This window comes from Hylobates moloch, unplaced genomic scaffold (assembly GCF_009828535.3).
Source record: "Hylobates moloch isolate HMO894 unplaced genomic scaffold, HMol_V3 SCAFFOLD_15, whole genome shotgun sequence".
NCBI lineage: Eukaryota > Metazoa > Chordata > Mammalia > Primates > Hylobatidae > Hylobates > Hylobates moloch.
The window spans coordinates 32,415,736-32,438,191 of NW_026652290.1; the positions used below are offsets into that span (position 1 = coordinate 32,415,736).

At 40.4% G+C, this 22,456-nt stretch overlaps 1 protein-coding gene and 1 pseudogene across 1 annotated transcript in view; one reads left to right on the plus strand and one right to left on the minus strand.

Moving 5' to 3' along the window:
• Positions 1 to 16,839, minus strand: part of ZC3H6 (zinc finger CCCH-type containing 6) — a 64,806-nt gene extending 47,967 nt beyond the window's left edge. The window contains exon 1 of the mRNA XM_032177275.2: positions 16,437 to 16,839. Coding sequence (XP_032033166.1) covers positions 16,437 to 16,468 — 32 coding nt within the window. The 5' untranslated portion in view covers positions 16,469 to 16,839. The remainder of the gene's footprint in view (positions 1 to 16,436) is intronic.
• Positions 16,840 to 21,026: 4,187 nt separating this feature from the next.
• Positions 21,027 to 21,123, plus strand: LOC116484403 (small nucleolar RNA U13; annotated as a pseudogene).
• Positions 21,124 to 22,456: the final 1,333 nt, after the last annotated feature.

The following is a 22,456-nucleotide window of genomic DNA, read 5'->3' on the forward strand; positions in this document are numbered from 1 at the left end:
ATCATCTGCTCTACTTCCACAGGACTAAGGGATGGTCAAAATAGGGGAGGGGATTGTTAAAACTCTGCCAGGTTCCCAGTCTGTGCACTCAAAAGTGTTGACCTTATGTCCCTGAGCTTAACACTCATATCCCATCTCAGACTTCTTTGTTAAGCAATGTCTGTGCTTTTGTGACAAAAGCAGAAAAAATAAAATAAAATAAAATGGAGAATTTCGAGTCCCCAAATGAACCAATTAGAACTTAATGCCTAGAACTGGCCAAGCACAGTGGCTCACGCCTGTAATTGCAGCACTTCAGAGGCCAAGGTGGGCAGATTGCTTCAGGTCAGGAGTTTGAGACCAGCCTGGTCAACATGGTGAAACCCTATCTCTACTAAAAATACAAAAATTAGCCAGGCGTGGTGGCAGGTGCCTGTAGTCCCAACTACTTGGGAGGCTGAGGCCAGAGAATCTCTTGAACCTGGGAGGCGGAGGCTGCAGTGAGCTGAGATAGAGCCACTGCACTCTGGCCTGGGCAACAGAATGAGACTCTGACTCAAAAAAAGGAACTTAGCGCCTAGAATCCTTCCCAACATGTAATAAACTTTATTTTCTTCTTCATCTATCTCTTCCACTTTCTGTGTGGAGAGAAACATTGAACCCATTACTTAACCAGCAAGCAGATTGATTTAGATTTATTTAGTTAAGCCCTGGTGGTAGTTGTATTATTCCTTAAAGGTATTTATAAAATATTTTTTTGAGGCTGGCACGGTGGCTCATGCCTGTAATCACAGCACTTTGGGAGGCCGAGGCAGACGGATTACCTGAGGTCAGGAGTTCGAGACCAGCCTGGCCAACATGGTGAAACCCCGTCTCTACTAAAAATACAAAAATTGGCTAGGCATACTGGGACATGCCTGTAATCCCAGCTACTCAGGAGGCTGAGGCAGGAGAATTGCTTGAGCCCAGGAGACAGAGGTTGCAGTGAACTGAGATCGTGCCACTGCACTCCAGCCTAGCCGACAGAATGAGACTCTGTTCCAAAAAAAAAGTATTTTACTGAACAAACTATAAAATATGTAAATAATCACATAATCACAGTTAAAATTCTAGAGATTAAGATGAAACTAAAACTGCGATTAGCTTACACAGCATATGCCAGAAACTCCTAACTAATTTTTAGATGTGAGTTGCAAATCTGGCTTTAAGCTTCAGGAAACAAAAATTAGGCCTAAGACAACAGTGTTTCCAAGACAAAAACAGACCAGTTGCTCAAGAAAAGCACACTTTTTTTCTGGGAGTAAAATCAGAGAGAAATTTCTCCTCTGAGTCCTCATAATGACAATATTACCTGATATAATGGATAGTACTTGATATGGCAGACACTGTCCTCGAGAGTGTCCATACAATCAATGCAACATTTTATTGCTTACAGCATATGACAATTTGAGCCAAGGGCACACTACCAAAGTTCAATTAAGAAAAAACAACTATGTAAAGGAACAAAGTACTACTGTGCAAGTACACAACTGTCTGACATTCTGACTTAATCCAGAGATGAAATCCAAAATATCTGGAGCCACAATTCTTAAAAACTATATGTATGTAAGAATTTTATGTCCTTCCAGCTAAAAAAAAAAAAAAAAAAAAAGGCCATTCATTCATTTAACATCTATTTATTCACCATGTTCTCAGTGGGGATACAATGGTAAACAAAAACAAGAAAAAGACATGGTTTCTCCTCTCATGAAGTTTTTAATCTTGGGGCAGCACAGACACCAATCAAAGAATCACACAAATAAACATAAAATAACCACACAAGTATACGAAGTATGTAAATGGTGCTATGAGTGCACTCAACAGGGGAAAGTCATCCGTCAGGGAAGTGTGGAAGGCTTTCCCTGAGGAAGTCATAAATAAACTGAGATGAGGAGTCTGCCTGAGAGATAGGGGATGGGGAAGGGACCTCTGCAAACAAAGGAATAGGATGAGCAAAACTTCTGTGTAGAAGAGGGTATGACACACTACAGGAACTGAGACAAGGCCAGTGTCACTGGGTCATAAATGTGAATTTCTTCAATTCCTCAGGAGTTATTTGAATGTTTGTCAGGAAATGGTGGTCACCAGGGCAGACCAGTTGGGTAACAGTATGGGATTTGGAGTTATAAGACGCTATAGTTTTTTTTTTTTTTTAATTGAATAGCATTTTTTTTAAGTGCTCAAAGAACATTAGTCCAAACTTTTTATTGCACAGGTTTTTCAAAAGCTGGGCATGGTGGTTCATGCCTATAATCCTAGCACTTTGGAAGGCCGAGGAGGGTGAACTGGTCAAGCCCAGGAGCGTGAGACCAGCCTGGGCAACACGGTAAAACCCCGTCTCTATTAAAAAAAAACAAAAATGAGCCAGGTGTTAGGTGCGTGGCTGTGGCTCCAGCCATTCTGGAGGCTGGAGTGGTAGAATCACCTGAGCCTGGGAGGTCAAGGCTAGAGTAAGCTGTCATTGGGCCACTGTATTTCAGCCTGGGTGACAGAGACCCTGTCTCAAAAACAAAACAAAACAAAACAAAACAAACAAAAAACGGTAAAAAGACTTAACTATATGAAGCCAGAAAATCATATAAAGCTAGAAAATGGGTCACCCTATTTCATTTCAGGGTCCCAGATAAGTTGATAAAGAGCGGTTCAGGGCCGGTGCGGTGGCTCACGCCTGTAATCACAGCACTTTGGGAGGTCGAGGCAGGCGGATCCCAAGGTCAGGAGATCGAGACCAGCCTGACTAACATGGTGAAACCCCGTCTCTACAATAAATTAGCTGGGCGTGGTTGCAGGCACCTGTAGTCCCAGCTACTTGGGAAGCTGAGGCAGGAGTATGGCGTGAACCCGGGAGGCGGAGCTTGTAGTGAGCCGAAATCACGCCACTACACTCCAGCCTGGGCGACAAGAGCGAGAGACTCCATCTCAAAAAAAAAAAAAAAGAAAAAGTGTTCAGGGCCTGGCACGGTGGCTCACGCCTGTAACCCTAGCACTTTGGGAGGCCAAGGTGGGCACATCACTTGAGTTCGAGACCAGCCTGGCCAACATGGTGAAACCCCGTCTCTACTAAAACTACAAAAATTAGCCGGAAATCGCTTGAATCCGGGAGGTAGAGGTTGCAGTGAGTCAATATTGTGCCACTGCACTCCAGCCTGGGCAACAGAGCGAGATTCCGTCTCAAAAAAAAAAAAAAAAGAAAAAAAAAGAGTGGTTCAGTTCAGCTCCACATCAAAGTCAGTAGGGTGGTGGTGGCGGTGGGGGGGGGGGGGTCGGTGGACGGTGAGAAGAGGAACGCTCCAAGAAATTAAAACTATTTTATTAATAAGGTTTGCAGTTCGAAAAAGGGCTGAGCACCAACATCCAGAAGAGAGAGTGGAATATAGTGAGGTAGGTGATTGCCAGAACAGCAATTTCTACCTAAAGTTAGAGAGGATCCAAACCAAAACAAAAACCAAATGAAATCTCTTATTTAATGAAGACCCACGGTTCTGGCAAAGTGAGGTCACCTGAACCCGGAAATTAAAATAGGAGTGTTAAATGAGAATAACCAGCAACAAAAGATTTCTTAAAAGGACTACTTAAGGCTTTAAACTTAAGTGGCATGTTAAAACTAATTACTTATCATAGTAAGGTAGAAGAATACAAAGCTCTACAATCAGAAAGATCTGTATTCAAATTCTGCTTCCCAATGTACTACCTATATGAACATGAACAAATTATGCCATCCCTCTAACATTCAGTTTCCTTCTCTACAAAATGGGATGAATTAATCACCCTTACCACTGCAGAGTTGTTTAAGGATTGAGATGAAGTTAATTACCTAGCACTGTACCACCTAGTAGATAGCCCTCAACGAAAGCTTCCTTTCCCTTCGTGACTTAACTCAACTATACATATCTGAATAGAATTACTATGCTGGACTACAAGTACTTCCACAGAAATGAACTGGGAAAGGTTATAAATACAAGGAGAAGGGATTCTAAGAGGAAATTTCTCTTATTTTCCTTCAGAGAATACCAATGAAAAATTATCTGGAATAGGTTTAAAAAAAAATGAAAGGAAGCTGGAATAGACCAAGTTTGGAGTCTGTTCCTGAAGTTATTTGTACTTTATTCCATCTCTATGAAATACTCAGCAGCAGTCTGCATGAACACCTCTCATATTCTCAAAGTCTCCCCAAGGCAACAATAAAACATAAAATGGAGTATGACATCTAGTCATCACAGGGATTATGGTGACAATAGATGTTAATGATGATTCAAAGTAACCAAGTAAAGGATAAATCAGCAACTGTCTAGTAAAACAGAAAGGCATGCCATGTATTTTATGTACAAAGAGTTCCTTCAAAATGTTTCCAACGGCCGGGAGCGGTGGCTCACGCCTGTAATCCCAGCACTTTGGGAGGCTGAGGCGGGCGGATCACGAGGTCAGGAGATCTCGAGCATCCTGGCTAACACAGTGAAACCCCGTCTCTACTAAAAATACAAAAAAATTAGCCGGGCGTGGTGGCATGCACCTGTAGTCCCAGCTACACGGGAGGCTGAGGCAGGAGAATAGCATGAACCCGGGAGGCAGAGCTTGCAGTGAGCCGAGATTGCGCCACTGCACCTCCAGCCTGGGCGACAGAACGAGACTCCGTCTCAAAAAAAAAAAAATTTCCAACAAATTGGTTTTTGATTTAAAAAATCTGATAATTATTAATTATCTGCCCCCATCCAATGCAAGATGGAAGTAGTGCCGAACATTAATCTAGAAAATTAAGAATTTTTAAATATATCCATAAGCTTGTATGTTTGACATCATGAAGAAAACCACACTATTCCTAAAATATATTATACTTTATGCCATAAGCAGAGACAGACTATTGCATGAATAAACCAAACTGTGAATTAGCTTGCCAGAGCTTTTTTTTTTTAACATTTTAAAAGTTATTATTTTTATATTTCATTTACTGTCTTGGGTATCTAAGCTAGAATTGATTTACTTTCATTACCTTTCAAATTATCCTCTTGATTTAGGCTTTCAGTGCAGACTGGAGAACTAGAAATTCCACAGAAACAAATCTCAGAAAATAAAATTCCCCTAGAACATGAGTATCAGAAAATAATCTTCTAGGTGTCATGACATCAAAAGTTTAAAAAGTTGATACTTTCCACAATATTTTCATATAGCAGTTCTCTAGAAATGCTTACTGGATGAACCTAAAATGAACCAGAGTGAAACCGCCTGTTACCCAGTAATATCCCAATGGGCATTTGGTCTGTAAATACCTAATATCCCAATCCAGTATCTGCTACTAGATTAACTGTAATTGTAAGGTACGCAACTGGGGGGCATAGGGGAGTAGATTTTTTAAAATAAATGTTCCAAATTACACTTTGGCCTAAGTATTCAGCCAAAGTATGCTTCTCCAATTCTGCCTTGGCCATCTCAAGTCATTTTTGGTATCTCTGAATGTCACATGGTCAGAAATTGCATGATCATTCAGTTACCATCATATCTAAACAGTATAATAAAAATCTGGCCAGGCACAGTGTCACACCTATAAGCCCAGCACTTTGGAACGCCAAAGCAGGCAGATCGCTTGAGCCCAGGAGCTTAAGACTAGCCTGGGCAACATGGCAAAACCCTGTCTCTACCAAAAATGCAAAATTTAGTTGGGCGTGGTGGTGTGCACCCATAGTCCCAGCTACTTGGGAGGCTGAGGCAGGACAATCGCCCGAACTCGGGAGGCGGAGGTTACAGTGTGCCGAGATTGCACCACTTGCACTTCAGCCTGGACGACAGAGCCAACCTCGTTTCCAAAAAAAAAGTGAGTTGTGCGCTGGGTCGCCAAGATGTCGTTCCCAAAGTATACTCCTTCGCGCCTGGCCACTATGCCCTCAACCCAGCCAAATAGGACATATTTTCGGAAAGCTGGAGGGCGCAAGCCAAGTGGTTGACCATTAAGAGCCTGGCTGAAACCTGCTTACCCTAACTGCTGAGGGCTCATCGAAAATCCTGCCTTGATTCCTTGGACCTATGCAAGATCAGCAAATGTCTTTCCTAATTTCAGACCCACTCCTAAAAACTCACTCTTGGGAGCTCTGTGTGGAATTGGGCCCCTCTTCTTCTGGTATTATGTTTTCAAAACTGACAGGGATAGGAAAGAAAAACTTATCTGGGAAGGAAAATTGGGTCCAACATTTAACCTGTCACATTAAGTCTGGCAATGATGACTATATGTATTCTTGCTTAAATAAATCGTCTATTAATCATTAAACAAACAACAATAGAAAGTGAGAATTTTTTTTTTTTTTTTGAGATGGAGTCTTGCTCTGTCGCCCAGGCTGGAGTGCAGTGGAACAATCTCTGCTCACTGTAGCCTCCGCCTCCTGGATTCAAGCAGTTCTCCTGTCTCAGCCTCCCAAGTAGCTGGGATTACAGGCACATGCCACCACACCCAGCTAATTTTTGTATTTTTAGTAGAGATGGGGTTTCACCATGTTAGCCAGGCTGGTCTTGAACTCCTGACCTCAGGTGATCCACCCTCGACCTTCCACAGTGGTGGGATTACAGGCGTGAGCCACTACACCCGGCCCGAGAATATTTTTTCAAGTATGTCATTTAGGTGCAGTGGCTCATGCCCGTAATTCCAGCACTTTGGGAGACTGAGGCCAGCAGATCCCTTGAGGCTGGGAGTTTAAGACCAGCCTGGCCAACATGGTGAAACCCCGTCTCTACCAAAAAATACAAAAATTAGCCGGGTGTGGCATTGTGGGCCTGTAGTCCCGGCTACTCAGGAGGCTGAAGCAGGGGAATAATTTGAACCCGAGAGGCAGAGGTTACAGTGAGCCAAGATCCTACCACTGCACTCCAGCCTGGGTGACACAGTTAGATGCTGTCTCAAAAAAAAAAAAAAAAAAAAAATTTACTCTTAGTATTTGAATATTCATTTTTCAATTTAAGGTGTTTTACATAAAACTTGGAATGAAAATCTTTTTGTGTCACTTTGTTAAAATTTTCTCAATTAGATGAAGTATAAATGTACATTAATGCAAGAAGAAAATGTCACAATGATTATGAATGCTATTTATGTACAAAAGAAAGTAACAATTTTCAAATAGGCAAATCATAGTGTAATAATATTGAGAGAGTTAGCTAATGAATTTAAGAAGAATATTAAATCCTTTTTCAGATGACAATTATAAAAACTTTAATGAAAAATACACAGCAGAATAGAAATTTTATATCATAATTTCAATTGCATTCAGTTGTCATACCAGTACGAATTATACTAAACAAAATCATTTCTAAAGACTACATTTAATTTTTAGTTATTTTATTCCATGAATTTTTTTTCTTCCTTTTTTTTCTGAGACTCACTCAAAATCCATGAATCTTCTATGAGAAAATCTTATTTGGGGATTCTTCACATTTTTTTGTAGACAAATTAAAAGCAGAATGTTAACTCTACCACTTCAGAATTTTATGAGGAGGAAAACCTCCAAAACTTATGTACAACATAATCATTTTTGCTCCAGATATTATATATGTGTATACGATTTATATACACACACATATATATAAACACAGACACATATAAAGATGTTAGAGGAAGAAAGTTCCTCCACCTATTTTGTATTCCACTAACTTCAGTGGAAAGTGACCCTCAATTTAGTGTCTGTATGTGCATGACAGCAATCACAGGAACAATCTAGCAACAGGCAGCACTGAGAAAATTATCATTACTGCATTATAATTTCCTACTCTTAAAATAAGATTACTAATATTTCTAAGAACAAGTTATAATAACTTCAGGGATAACATTTCATATCTTCACATATGCCAGAAGTTTACTCTATGATGATGATACTGACTTCTGCTCCAGCTTTAACAAATACTGGTTTTCACACTTGGCCATTTGGCATTCAAAAAAGGGGTATTTTGTGCACTAAATGTACAGCCAAAATATGTAGGTAATTCCTATGTCAATTCATTATTTCATTCCATTTTCATGTGCTTATATAAAACATAATTTTAAAAGAGGATCTTATATATTCCAAGGATGTAGAAAACAACTCACAGCCTCCCTTATGGGTCTAACAGGAGATATCATAAAAAACTCAATCCCACACAGAAGCACCAGTGATCTAATAACATTTTATTGTTAACTGCCAATAATCAAGAAAAATCCATGCAAGAAAAGTGTTAGTTCTTCTGATCTCTATGAATTTTCAATGAATTCCCTTCACAGGCTGAAACTTGTAAACAATAGAATTGCTTTCCATAGGTAAAAACTTACAGATCTAAGTTAGCTAGACTTGACTTCATAGTCTCTTAAAATATAAAGATTATTAACATCCTTATACATTAAAATTTTAATATTTTAAGCTTTAGAAAAAGGTATATTTTAAGATTTAGACAAGTGTCACATAAGATGAATTTTTAATTAACTAAGATGAAATTGTCTGTGATTCAGTAATATCCAAAATAAAAAAATTTATAAATGCCCAAAATCTCAATCCAGCAACTGATACCAGAGTAACCATCCTTATGAAGCAAGGGAAAGATGGCTGAAACTGAATGCCATAGATAGGCTGTGGTTCTCACTCAGCTGCTTAGTCATCTTGGACAAGTTATTTGCCCTTCCAAGTCTGTTTCCTAAACTGTTAAAATGAATATATTAATATCTTCTCTGTCTATATGTACCAAATGAAGTTATGGAAATTATAAACTCTGATATATGTAAAATATTGAGTATCATGAGGTTTCCAAATCTAGGATCTTTATTTTCATACCAACTTTATGAATAGACTGTGATTGATTTTTATGTAGTTTTATGTTTACTTTTAATGTTTACTCTCTTTAGAAACTACTCGGAACTTGATTATTTATTTATTTATTTGCCACTCAAGAATGTGGGTATGATTTATGAAAGTATATTAACAGTTATCTGAAGTACTAATGTTAAGCTAGAACTCAAATTACAAATAAAGAAAAACAAAACAAATATAAAATCATTTATAATAGAGAAAGCTTGCTCTTTGCCAAGAGTAATAATAATCTGCTGAAATCATTATTGTTAGTCACTTAATGACTACTGTCTTGGTTGGTACACATCAGCAGCAGTCAAATAACACCTCCCAGAACCCAACCACCCAAAAAAAGATATTGGGAATAAGAATGTCCTCAGAAAGCTCAACTGTAAAACTAAAACATAAACCAGAACATAGATTAGGAAGTCAAGCACAGAGGATCAAGTAAAAGATAGGACTAAATTTAAGATACTAACATGCAATGAAAAGAAATATATCTACCAGAAATACGGAGGTGAGTAGTTTGGTAAGCAATGGAATAAGTGAAAAAGGAAAGGTACAAAACACTATCATGTAAGCATTAATCAGGAGAAAGGATATCCTATAAGGCAGATTGATGTAAGTAACTGCTTGACAAATATATCATGGAGCTGAGGTTATCACTTTATCACGCCAATGCCATTTAAAACTTCTAGTCATTTATAATTAACTCCCTTGTTGTTATCTCATGATCTTGTTCAGTAGGCAACTATTGAAATTTTGTTTTCCATTCAGCATTCTACATTGAAAGAATACACTCCCTGATGTACAATTCTAGTCCTTATTTTACTTGAATAAACTGGCGCTCTCTTGTGATGGGGATGTATATGCTCAGATAAGAGTGTGGGCTCTGGAATCAGGTTACTTTGAGTTCCTACTGACTTACTTTGTGATCTTGGGAAATTTACCAATCTGTTGTCTGTTTCCTCATCTGTAGAAAGGGGGCCTAATAATAGGACCTATTTCCCAGGGTTGTTGTGAGGATTAAACAATTCATGTAAAGCACTTAAAACAGTACCTGTCACATAGCAAGTGCTAAACAAATGCTAGCCTGGTTATTATTTTTGAACATGAATTAACATTCCTATGTCTGATCGCTCTGACACTGATCAGTTTCTAAATCTAAAACACTAAAGCAGGGCCACTGTGTTGCACAACTCCGGCGGCATCAATGCACAAGAGAACAGAGTTCTCCGGCCACTCTGAACTCATGGCATGACCTGGTGAATTCAAGGTCACCCACCTGTGAGGTTCTTTTTGGTAGCCAATCTGTCCAAGTGAAAACTTGACTTAAGAGTCATAAACCTAAAATGTCTACCCTAGTGAGGCAGATCTCCTAAATAAGTGGGGCACACCTTGAGTGGTGAGTTTGCCAAGAAACTGAGTGATAAGACTGTGGAGTGTAGAGCACAAGTCAAGCCTTAAATGCTTTCAAATACAGATATTTTAAGACATTCTGTCAGGCAAAAACAACAGTATAGGCAGATTTTAGGCCTGAAGTCCACCAGTTTGCAAACCCTGAAGCACCCTTTCATTCAAACCTTAAAATATTTTAACTTAAGATAATGTATATCCTGTGACCTATTTTTAACCTTTATTTTTCTTTACTGCTCTGTGACTATCCCTTCTTTTCTCCTCCCTTGGTTTCCAAAAAGTTCTGTGCTCTTCTCCATACCTCTTGACACACATACCTTGAGTGGTATCATTCATTTCAACTAACATTTCAATCAGCTAAAAATTCCAGATATTTATATCCAACTCTATCAATGCTAAGAAATACCTCATGAATTGTGCCTGTCTACTTTCTCACTGCCAATGCCTTTGGTCAAGTCCTCATCTGATTTCTAGACATTTACAATAGCTTTGGCTTATTCTATTCTCTCATTGTCCACATCCAGCCACCAGCAAATCCTATTGGTTCTAACACCAATCAAACCATATCCACAATCCAACCATTTTCACCTAAACCATCATCATCTGTTACCTAAATTACCACAGCAGTTCCTTTTACTGTTCATTTACCTCATTTACCATACTACTTATTTACCATATACCATAGAGGATCCTGTCCCTCCTCTGTTTAATCCCCCATTAGCTCCCAGGTCACTCAAGAGTGAAATCCAAGGTCCACACAATGGCTTACACGGCCCTATACAATTGCCTATCACCCCTCTAATTTATTCTCTTATTACTCTCCCCCTTGCTCATTCTTTTCTCTGGCCACATCCCTTGTGTTTTTCTCAATCATACCAGGCTCATTCCTGGTCCAGGCTTTCTCTACCTCCCACTCCCTTTATATGGATGCTCTTTCCTCAAATGTCTTGGGTCTGGATTGTTGTCTTGTATCAGAGCTCTTTGCTCAAATGTTACTTTCATAAGTGCTTCCCTAAACACCCTCCCCACGTCCACTTGACTCCCCATCTCCCTTTCTGCTTTATCACCATCGAACACATCTGTTTTTCATGTTTATTTTCTGTCTCTCCCAAGAAAATGTAAGCTTCATTAAAGCAAGGTTTTTTTTCTTTATTGCTGTATTCCTGATCCTAGAACAATATGTATTAAGCTTCATGTTTAATGAAAATGACTGAAAAGCTTCCTAACTTGTCTTCCTTCTACTGATCTCCCCTTCTGTAGTCCACTTCCTCCTATCCCCCAGGTAGTATACCAAAAAATGCATCTGATCATTCTCCTGCTTAAAAGACTTTGATGGGATCCCCACATCCTTCATGGTCTGGCCCCAAATTTAATCCGTTTCCCCATTCCCCAAAATAGTTGTACACTCTCCACATACTAATACTTTTATCATCCCTGAACCTACTTGTGCCATTTATCCATGCTTTTCGTGTATCTCTGTATTTACTCGGCCAAAGTTTTATTCATCCTCCAGGTCTAGTTATGCCATGATGTCTCCCAGAAGCCTTCATCTGTGTACCCCCACAGCACTCAGTTCAGGCCTCCATTATAGTACTTGCGCTATACTATGTATTTACCAATCTGTTTCTGCAACTAGATTATAAGATCCCAGAGAGCAAGTTCATGATGTTGTGTCCAGAGTTGTTTTACCAGTGCTTAATACTGTACTTGGCAGAGAGGAAACACTGTAAGTCTGAAGAATGAAAACGTAATGAATGAAATTTTAAAATGAATGAAATAATTTGTTTATGAGAGGTTGGGGGAAAAAAGAGTCTTCCTAAGAGTCAGAGTGCTTCACAATATCAAACCTGAGACCTGATATCGTTTTTACATTTGCTAAAGAAAATTTTCCTTTAGTAATTTCAACGATAGTTCAATTAGTGGATTCAGGAATCAAAAGTAAGTTAATGGCTAGTCAGGTATTTACTCCACCGAACATACTAATTTACAAACCAGATATTGTGTGGAGCAAAAAGTGTACTCTAATCTGAGAAAAGGCATCTGCAATTTTTTTAATTAAAATTGATTTTTTTAAGTGGGAAGGAAAATTGAAAATGCTCTAGTGCAACTACTTCATTTCACAAATGAAAGAAATCATGAAAAGGGGAAGAGCATTAACCCAAGTTAGAAGATCAGGATCAGTACCAAGGTTTTATTCAAAATGAAGGGCTCTCTCTCAAATGTAACACATTACAATTCCAAACTACTCAAGAATTAAAGCCCAGAACTTACTCCATTACTTTGCTGTGCAAACTTCATAATGAAGAATGAAGATAATATTGCAAGTAGGAAAATAATATTGCAAGACTGAAAATAATAATACCTGGGTTCTTATCTAGGTTGTATTTGTGAGATCTCAGACAATTCACTGAACCTTGTAATACTATCTTAATTAACTACCACATGGCATTAATGTGAGAATCAAATGAAAGCCCTGTTGCAAATGAAAAGTATAATCATCTTTTCCATCCTCATCCTTTCAGGTTCTCCAGTGCAGTCTCTTAGCAAATTTTCAATCTATATGGGGGGCCATAAACCACTTGCAATTCTGACTAGTTGGACTTTTGTTGTTCTTGTAGTACAGGACAGAAAGCTGCAAGGGAAGGGTAGGGAGGTTGTTTATACATTATAAACCTCCTCCCAAAGGAGAGTATTATCCATATCACCTATCAATTAAAGATTCTTTGAGACTCACAAGCTCTTAAAAGGTTCATGTTAAAAAATTATCTTTTTCCCCAGTACAAGCCCTACAAAACCTTTTACCATTAGTATATTTCAGAAAATTCTTTAACAATTACTTGGGTTATATTTATCTTTTCCTACTCTACTACAGATGTGTCCAAAGCAGGGACTCATAGTATTTCATCTTCAGGAGTTGTGAATTGTTTTAATTGGGTCAACATCCAGTTGAAATATAAAACTAAGCGGCTGGAGTCCTGCCTGAGAGAACTGAATGAAAAAGAACTGAACGATGAGAGACCAGAATTATACCTCCCCCTGATTTCCCCCAACTCTTTCTTCTCTCTATTATATATTTCTAAAGACCTTTAGAAACTAGGCTCTGGGCTTATGCAAAAGTCCTCTACTACATTCTACATAGCCACAAGTTTATTTACAAGTATTTTTATATTAATAACATTTTATAAAATACAATGTTTTAACTCCAGGTGTGAAAATATTTAAAGGAAAGTACACTAAATGGATATATTTTTAAAAATTATTCATTTGGCAAACAATTTTGTACAAAATGCTCACTATATAACATGTAAAAGGCCGGACGTGGTGGCTCACGCCTGTAATCCCAACACTCTGGGAGGCTGAAATGGGAGGATGGCTGGAGCCCAGGAGTTCGAAACCAGCCTAGGCATATAGCGAAACTATTTCTTTAAAGGAGAAAAAAATTATGCATTCTGTGAATTCCATTTACATTTAGAATCTCATTCTCACATAAACAGTAATATTTTAATTTGCATAAAATCAAAGCAATTGTAAATATAAATCATAGGCTTCATTTTTTTTCCTGCATACACAATATGCCTTAATATTTGAAAATGTTATAAAAAGAATATCCTTGGCTGGGCACAGTGGCTCACGCCTGTAATCCCAGAACTTTGGGAGGCCAAGGCTGGTGGATCACTTGAGGTCAGGAGTTCAAGACCAGCCTGTCCAACATGGTGAAACGCGGTCTCTACTAAAAATACAAAAAATTAGCCAGGTGTGGTGGCGGGTGCCTGTAATCCCAGCTGCTCGGGAGGCTGAGGCAGGAGAATGGTGTGAACGTGGGAGGTGGAGCTTGCAGTGAACTGAGACAGTGCCACTGCACTCCAGCCCGGGCGACAGGGCGAGACTCTATCTCAAAATAAATAAATAAATAAAAATAAAATCCTTGAGACAAAGCCTAGCTCCATATACCAAGTTTCATATATTTTTCTCCACTTAATTCACAGAAACTTTTATAACAGCATAAAATAGCTATAATATGGAAAGATACAGTATTTTGGGAGCCCGCAGATTAGTCCATTTTTTCCCCAAATTTCTTAAGAATTTCCCAGGGAGCCTATGAAAAATATCCTAGAGATTCTGATTCAGTTGCTGTGGGCAGAACAAAAATTTATTCCCCAAAGTGATTCTCACGATTAACTATCATTGGGAAACACTGATCGAGTACAGCGGTTCTCAATTTGGCACATATTAGAACTTCCTGGGGAGCTTTTAGAATTCTTAAAACCCAGGCTGAGGTCCAGACCAACAGGAATAGCGCCAATACTTTAAAGAAAAAAAGTCCCCCAGGGAAGGTTTAGAACCATTGATCTGATCTTGTAGAATTTTTCCTGACTTCTAGTTCACTTTGTTTTTGATGCAGTTGTTTTGTTTTTCATGTGGGTTGACAAAAAAAAGTGTGAAAAAAAAAACCATCTCCTTCATCTCAGCACAATGATGCCACTTAACAACTGGCTAAGTTAAAGTGGAGCTAACCTTTTTGTTTCAGAAATCACTAGAAAATACTTTTAGTTCGAATTTTAAATAAAATAGACTAATCTTAATCTTTAGCTCCTACTACCAACCTATTAACATATCTTACAAATAATTCTTTAAAGTTTTCTTTCGAACCTCTAAACCAGTATTTTAAAATTTCAAATTCTTTAAAAGGTCTGTCATCATAGTTCCTTACCAGCAAAATTATTTTGATACTTGAATTTGATGACATGGTTTTTTTATGATGTACAATACATAACTCCATATAATGAAGTTACTTTGTGCACTGAGAGGGGAACAGATATCCTTCTTCCATATTAAAAAAAAAAAAGGATTTTAGGCTCCATTAGCAAAACCCCATCATTGGTTTGTCCATACCTCAAGAGCAAGGTATTAGTCAACCCATTCTAAGAATTTCCTTTTTAATACAAAAGATAACACTAAAAAAAATTAAAAATGTGCCAAGTGCAAGCTTATCATTTTTAAGAGTGCATTTTACTTTCCAAAAATTATTACACTTTGATTGACGTGCCCTCTGGGAATCTACCTTTATTATTACAATACTGAAGTTGTTGAAATACCATTTTTATCCCTCTGAAGATTGCTAGGTATTCAGATATTTCAAATTTCAGCAGTGTTTGTGATTTTTGCTTCTGGGTTTTAAAAAACGTGTTTAGGATGCTTTACCAAGCCGATCACATTACTACAGATAAAACTTCAGCAATGTATATAGTCTATAGCAAAATGTATATTTTTGATTACTTGTATTCACAAAGGAGTAATTGTGAGGTTCTAGATTTTCAAATTAATATTCTAAGTAAGAATCAGATGCAATGGATTTTGTTTCAGTAAGTTTAATGAATGAAAGCCCCCCTTTCGCATTTTAAAGATATATACGAATGAAAATTTGAATTATAACCAAAATTTAAGTATGCTACAGTATACTTTGTAAATGTCCCCAAACTCGAATGGAATCAAGAATGTGCCTCTTAAGGCACAGAGCAAAAATAAAAAATCAGAATCTCAATATTCAAGTGATACACACCATCTAGAAAATTGGGCTAGCCGGAATAATCCATGGAGTTTTTCCGTTAGGGTAAAACTGTGCTAAACTAAGTTTCTGCAAAGCCTAAGTATTTTGTGTTAACATATTGAACTTGAAACTTGCCATCTCAAATTCCAAGGGACAAGACTGTATACAACAGATGGCCTTTTGGGGCTGCTTAAAACTTCCCTGAAAACCAAATATGTTTATTTTTTAGAGGTGTTCTCGGTTCTCGGGAAGTAGTCAAATACCAAAACACCCGTTCCTGAAAATTCCTGGCTGGTCCTATCTGGCCGGGAGCACCGACACCTGGACGGGAAGAGGAAGGACCTCAGCACCGAGCCGGGACGCTGAGAGCCGCCCGGCGCACACGGAGCCCGCCCGGGGGCGGGGGGCTCGCACGTGCCCGGCCGGGGGCGGGGCCGGGGCCGGCGCCGGCGAGCAGCGACCCCGGTTCGGGGAGGCGGGCGCGGCTGGGCCGACCTCCCCCGCGGCCGCGATCCAGCAGTTTACATAAGGGTGCGCGTCATGGAACTGACGGAGCCACACAGAGACGTCTAGGTCATGCAGGAGGCGCCCGGCCCCGGCCCGCTCCCGCCGCCCCAGACCCCTCCTCTCATCCGACAGAAAGACAGACAAGAAGGGTTCCCGACCTGTCGTGCCCTGCATGTTCAGAGTCTGTCATGTTTGGTCAAGAACGGGGCGGGGCTGGAGGGCAGGTCTGCGAGGCCGGCGGCGGCGGGGCGCGGGGAAGACCCCTGCGCCGCCTGCGGGAACCTGCTCCCGGCCGCCGCCGACAGGTGACGAAGTGGTAAAAACTCACGGTTACTAGTGAGCGACACAGACACAGACTTTCCAGTCTATTAACAACCACGCCAGAGAGGTGGGGCTCTAACTGCAAACACTGGGCAACGGCCCCGCGCTGCCGGCGCTGCCGCTCTAGTCTCTATTCGCCGCCGGTGGCTGTGGCGTGGGAGCGGGCGGGCGGCGTGCAGCGACGCGGGGATTTGGACAGTGGCCGTAACGGTGATTTCTCCTCACCAACATGGCGGCACCCGAAACAGGCGGCTCGAGAAAATGGCGCCGGCCGCAACACCTTGCCCGGGACTAAAGGGCAAGAGAGATTCCTCCGCGAGCCGCGGCCCTTGCCCCGCCCGCCGGGGCCGAGCGCGTTGATCATTGGAGGAGAGTGCCCGTCAATCACCTGCAGGGGCGGGTCTTCGCCCTTCTCTGTGCAGCGGCGGAGGCGGCAGCCTAGTGGCGGGGCCGGGCTGGAGACGCCTCCGGATGGCTCCTCGAGTGTCTGCAGGAGGGGGAGGCGGCCCACGGGACCTACCAGGGCCACCAGCGCCTCTGCTCCCGTCCCAGTACGGGCCGCGGTTTTTTCTGCGAGACGCCCGCTGTCTGAGGAGTTCCAGACGCACCAAGCAAACGGGCCCCAAAACCATTAGCCGAGGCGGACAGGGGTGGGATAACAACAAGGCGGCTGTAGAATCCTTAAATTTTTTTGTTAAAACCTTTGTTCTTGTAATAGGGAAATGCAGTTTCTCCTTCACAGTTGTAGCAAGTTATCTGTTTTTGTAACGTTTAGTGCTCAGAATCGTGTTTTAAGGGAAATAGCTTGCCATGCAGTTTTTTCTTATATTTGCTGTTAAATTTACCCAAATATTACTTAAAATAGTAATAGCTATTGAAATAATTATATAAACGTTACTATTTCGTAATAATATTAACATGTAAAATGTATGGGAGTATTTTATAAATAAAAAGTATTAGGCATGCTTTTTTTTTTTTTTTTTTTTGAGATGGAGTCTCCTCTGTCGCCCAGGCTGGAGTGCAGTGTCGCGCTCTCGGCTCACTGCAACCTCTGCCTCCCGGGTTCAAGCAATTTTCCTGCCTCAGCCTCCGTTGTAGCTGGGACTACAGGCACGCACCACCAGGCCTGGCTAATTTTTGTATTTTAGGTAGAGATGGGGTTTCCGCATTTTGGCCAGGCTGGTCTGGAACTCCTGACCTCAGATGATCCGCCCTCCTGGGTCTCCCAAAGTGCTGGGGTTACAGCCGTGAGCCACCGTGCCCGACCATGCGTGAGTTTCTTATACTTATGAAGTGACCTTAAAAATTTTTTTAATGACAAGTCAGTGTTTTGGCTTAATATATTAGTCCTGAAGGAAAGTTCCTTGCTTTTTACTAAAATGATAGACTTAATAATTAATCCAAATATCTGACTTAGTCTTTCCTTAATAATACATTTTACTAATACATAAATGGAATGCATTCAAAAACAATTGCAGTGAGTGGATTAAATTAGAAATGTAAAGTTTTTGATATTAACATATACATTGAAAATAAAGGCCAGGTGTAATGGCTCACGCCTGTAATCCCAGCACTTTGGGAGGCTGAGGCGGGCAGATCACCAGAGTTCGGGAGTTCGGGACCCGCCTGACCGACATGGAGAAACCCAGTCTCTACTAAAAATAAAAATTAGCCGGGCGTGGTAGCCCATGCCTGTAATCCCAGCTAATCGGGAAGCTGAGGAAAGAGAATCGCTTGAACCCGGGAGGCGGAGGTTGCGGTGAGCCGAGGTTGAGTCACTGCGCTCCAGCCTGGGCAACAAAAGCGAAACTCTGTATTAAAAAAAAAAAAAAAAGTTGAATACGGCCAGTGACAGGACCTGTAGTCGCACTTTTTTTTTTTTTTTTTCAGTTGAATGCAGCCAGTGACAGGACCTGTACTTATAGCCACATTTTACCATAATAAATTTGTAGGAAGCTTCATAGATCTGAAGAAACTATGTTAACATTTGGAGTTACATTAAAATCTCAGGACTTCGGTTTTATTGTAACTGTCTTAGTTACTCTGGGCCTTTCTATAGCTAATTTGGGTAGCTGCTTTCTTGAAGTTATCCAAAGGCCCGTGTGGTAAACAGTTGCTGTTCTTTCTTGCACTTCTGTTTTCCCTGTCCCCTGTATCTGGAGGTCTGAGAATTCCTTTCAAACCTTCGTTAAGGTGTTTGGTTTGTGTTGGTGTAGGACAGTGCAGTTCTCTCTGGATGAAAAGCCTCCTTTTCTAACCGTTGGCATGCGCCACTTAAGTTTGATGATGAAATTTGTCATCAGGCCTTGGTCTTTTTCTCTAGGTAACAGAAAGGGGAGGTGTGTGTGTATGAGCATTGAGGGGCAGTGCTCCTTTGAGGCTATGGGTTTTTAGAATCTAGAAGTGCTTAGAGATCTGTGACACCTTGTCTTTAATTGCCTCAGTTAAGGAGCAATATAGGTATCAAAGAGATTACACTAATTAATTTTAAACCTAACAGATTTTACCTGATAATGACATATGGATCATGAGAACTGCAGAACTCTTGTCACATAATGACCTTGTCCAAACCTCAGCAAAAAGAGACCACCAAACTATAGCAAGGCTTGTAGCAGCATAAGGTCGTGTTCGTAGGATGATCGCATATCTCTCCCCAGGCCTCTCGGGTTAAATGTCTCCCAGAGAAAACACTGCCCACCTGGCCATAGGCCCTTGACCCCCTTTCTTGGAGCATTTACAAAAAAAAAGAGCTTAAAATTGTGAGTCCTTCCTCTGTCCCCTTGACATGTATGTGTTCTCTCCTACAATTCAGGAGTATCTTTCTCAAGGACCTGAAAGCCATTCCTTTGAAATTTAATCATCTGGAAGGTTGCTATCTCCCATTCTTGGTGGGAGGGTAGAATCCTGACTTCAGTGATAATCGCTAGCTAGCTGACGCAGCTGGTCTAATCACTTTCATACTGACTGACTTTGAAATTTTTTGCATGCATTCCGGCTCTTTCCCCCTCCCTTATTCTCTCTTTAAGCTGCTCAATTATCTCTGCATTGAAATGGAACGCTGCTCTTTCCCCTACTGTTAGTAATTACTGAATAAAATTGGTTTCACCACTTTAATGTCCAGTTTTTTTTTATCTTTGTCAACCTTCCCCACCCCCTATGCACACAAAAATTGTAACGGACATAAAGGTACCAACACTTTATTTTGCTAAATAAATTAAACATATTAAACATCTTACAGTTATTTCATAAAAGACATTTTAACATCAAGAAAGTAGGAAGGATATCATTTTTGTTTCGTTGGTTTTTGTTGTTGGTGGTTTTTTTTTTTTTTGAGACAGTTTCACTTCACCTGCTGGAGTGCAGTGGCACGATCTCGGCTCACTGCAACCTCCGCCTTCTGGGTTCAAGCAATTCTCATGCCTTAGCTTCTCGAGTAGTAGCTAGGATTACAGGCACGCACCATCATGCCTACTAATTTTCGTATTTTTAATAGAGACGGTGGTTTCTGCCATGTTGGCCAGGCTGGTCTCTATCTCCTGACCTTGAGTGATTCATCCGCCTTGGCCGTCCAAAGTGCTGGGATTACAGGCATGAGCCACCGCGCCTGGCCAAGGATATACTTTAAAAAGCCAATTACTTTACTTTGAATTCCTTTACATTTAGTGTTAAGAAAAATTCCTTTTATTGCCCGTGTTTTGTCCCAGATGGTAAGAATAAGCCCTGGTATACCAAGGCTCCCAATATTGGACCACTAGACATTCAGAGACTGGTCAGGCTTGGGACAAAAGCAGTCTCCTAGGTGATCGTCCTAGCTGGAGGATTAGGGGGCCTTTTCCCCATCCTTCCTGGTAGCTTATACAAACCCTAAATGTATATGTGGCCCTAGGCAGGGGGACAGAGCCCCAGTTACAACTATTTTCTGCCTACCTACCAGCATAGGGGCTTAGAGTTAGAATTAAATTGAGAGGAATAATTCCCTGTACAGTACACATTGATGTTACAAATGAATGCTTGTGTTATTCATTGGAAAGTTTTTAACACACACACACACACACCCCCTAAAAATACAAGCATCTGAACAGTAGCCATGTCTTTGAAAAAGTACTTTTATTTTATTTTAAAACAGTCTCATTCTTGTCACCCAGGCGGAGTACAGTGGCATGATCTCAGCTCACTGCAACCTCCACCTCCTGAGCTCAAGCGATTCTCCTGTCTCAGCCTCCCGAATAGCTGGGCCTACAGGCGTGCACCACCACACCTGGCTAATTTTTGTATTTTGTAGAGACAGGGTTTCACCATGTTGGCCAGGCTGGTCTCGAACTCCTGGTCTCAAGTGATCCACCTGCCTCAGCCTCCCAAAGTGCTGGGATTACAGGTGTGAACCACAGCACCCGGCCTGAAAAAGTACTTTTAAAATGTTGCCTCCAATTCTTTTGCGGCTCATAAGCATGATGATTAGATTTTCATGTGCACGTGTGAGATGTGCCTCCTCAAGCCTTGTTATGACCTCAGCACATCCAGATGTGCTGGAGTGCAGTGGCACAATTATAGTGCTTAGTGATCTGTGACACCTTGTCTTTAGTTGCCTCAGATAAGGAGGAGTGTATGTATCACAGATATCACACTAGATAATACAAGAACTAGAACTGCAGCCTTCTACCTCAGCCACCACCATCACCCGCCGTCCACACCCCCCCCCACCACCCCAAGTAACTGGGACCACTGGTACACTCTATCACATCTGGCTTATTTTTTATAGAGGCGAGGTCTTATTATGTGCCCAGGCTGGCTAATTTATTTGTATTTTTGTAAAGTCAGGGTCTCGCTGTGTTGTTTAGGACTCATTTCTCTTAATACAATTTTGTAATTTTTTCCTATGTCTTTATTTTTGTAGAGACAGGGGCTCGCCGTGTTGCCCAGGATGCTCTTGAACTCCTGGCCTCAAGCAATCCTCCAGCCTCAGCCTTCCAAAGTACTAGCAATACAGGATTAAGCCACCACACATGGCCTTAAGTTTTAATATAGAGTTTAGAAGTAGTCATTTAGAATTTATAATTTGATACAACTTTTAGAGTTATCAAGTTCCATAAAGAAAACTTGAGATTTTTATTAGCATTGCCTTGAATTGATAGACCAATTTTGAAAGAACTGACGATTGCTTAGTTGTGTCTTTCATTTTATGAATATGTAATATCTCTCCATTTATTTAGGACTCATATCTCTTAATACAATGTTGAAATTTTTCCTATATGTCTTTCATTTATATAAATATCTTGCATCTTTTATAGATTTATTCCTAACTATTTGGTATTTGTATTAGTTTTCTGTTGCTGCATAACAAGTTACAACACACCTAGTGTTTTATTTCTTCCTTTCCAATCCTTAGACTCCAGTTTCTTTTTCTGCCCTGGCTAAGATCTCCAGCACTAGGACATGCAATCCTGTGTTAAATAGAAGTGGTTATGTTGGATATCCTTGTCTTGTTTCCCAGTGTTCAAGGAGATGACTATAAAGTTTTCCCATTTAGGATGATATCTGGGTATTTTATATACAGTCGTCCCTCAGCATACATAGGGGATTGGTACCAAGACCCCTGCATATACCAAAATCCACGCATATTCGGCCTTGGCAACTCTATTATATGAAAAGTGGGTCCTTTGTATACGCCGGTTTCTGCACCCCTCCGATACTCCCAAGTTTGGTTGAAAAAAATTTTCATATAAGTAATTCATTGATTTTTTTCCCTAAGAATTCACTTTTTACTGTAGGTCATAATTTTTTACTCTTATTTTTATTGTCTCTGTTTCATCAATTTTCACTCAATCATATTATATCTTTATTCCTGCTTTCTTTTTGG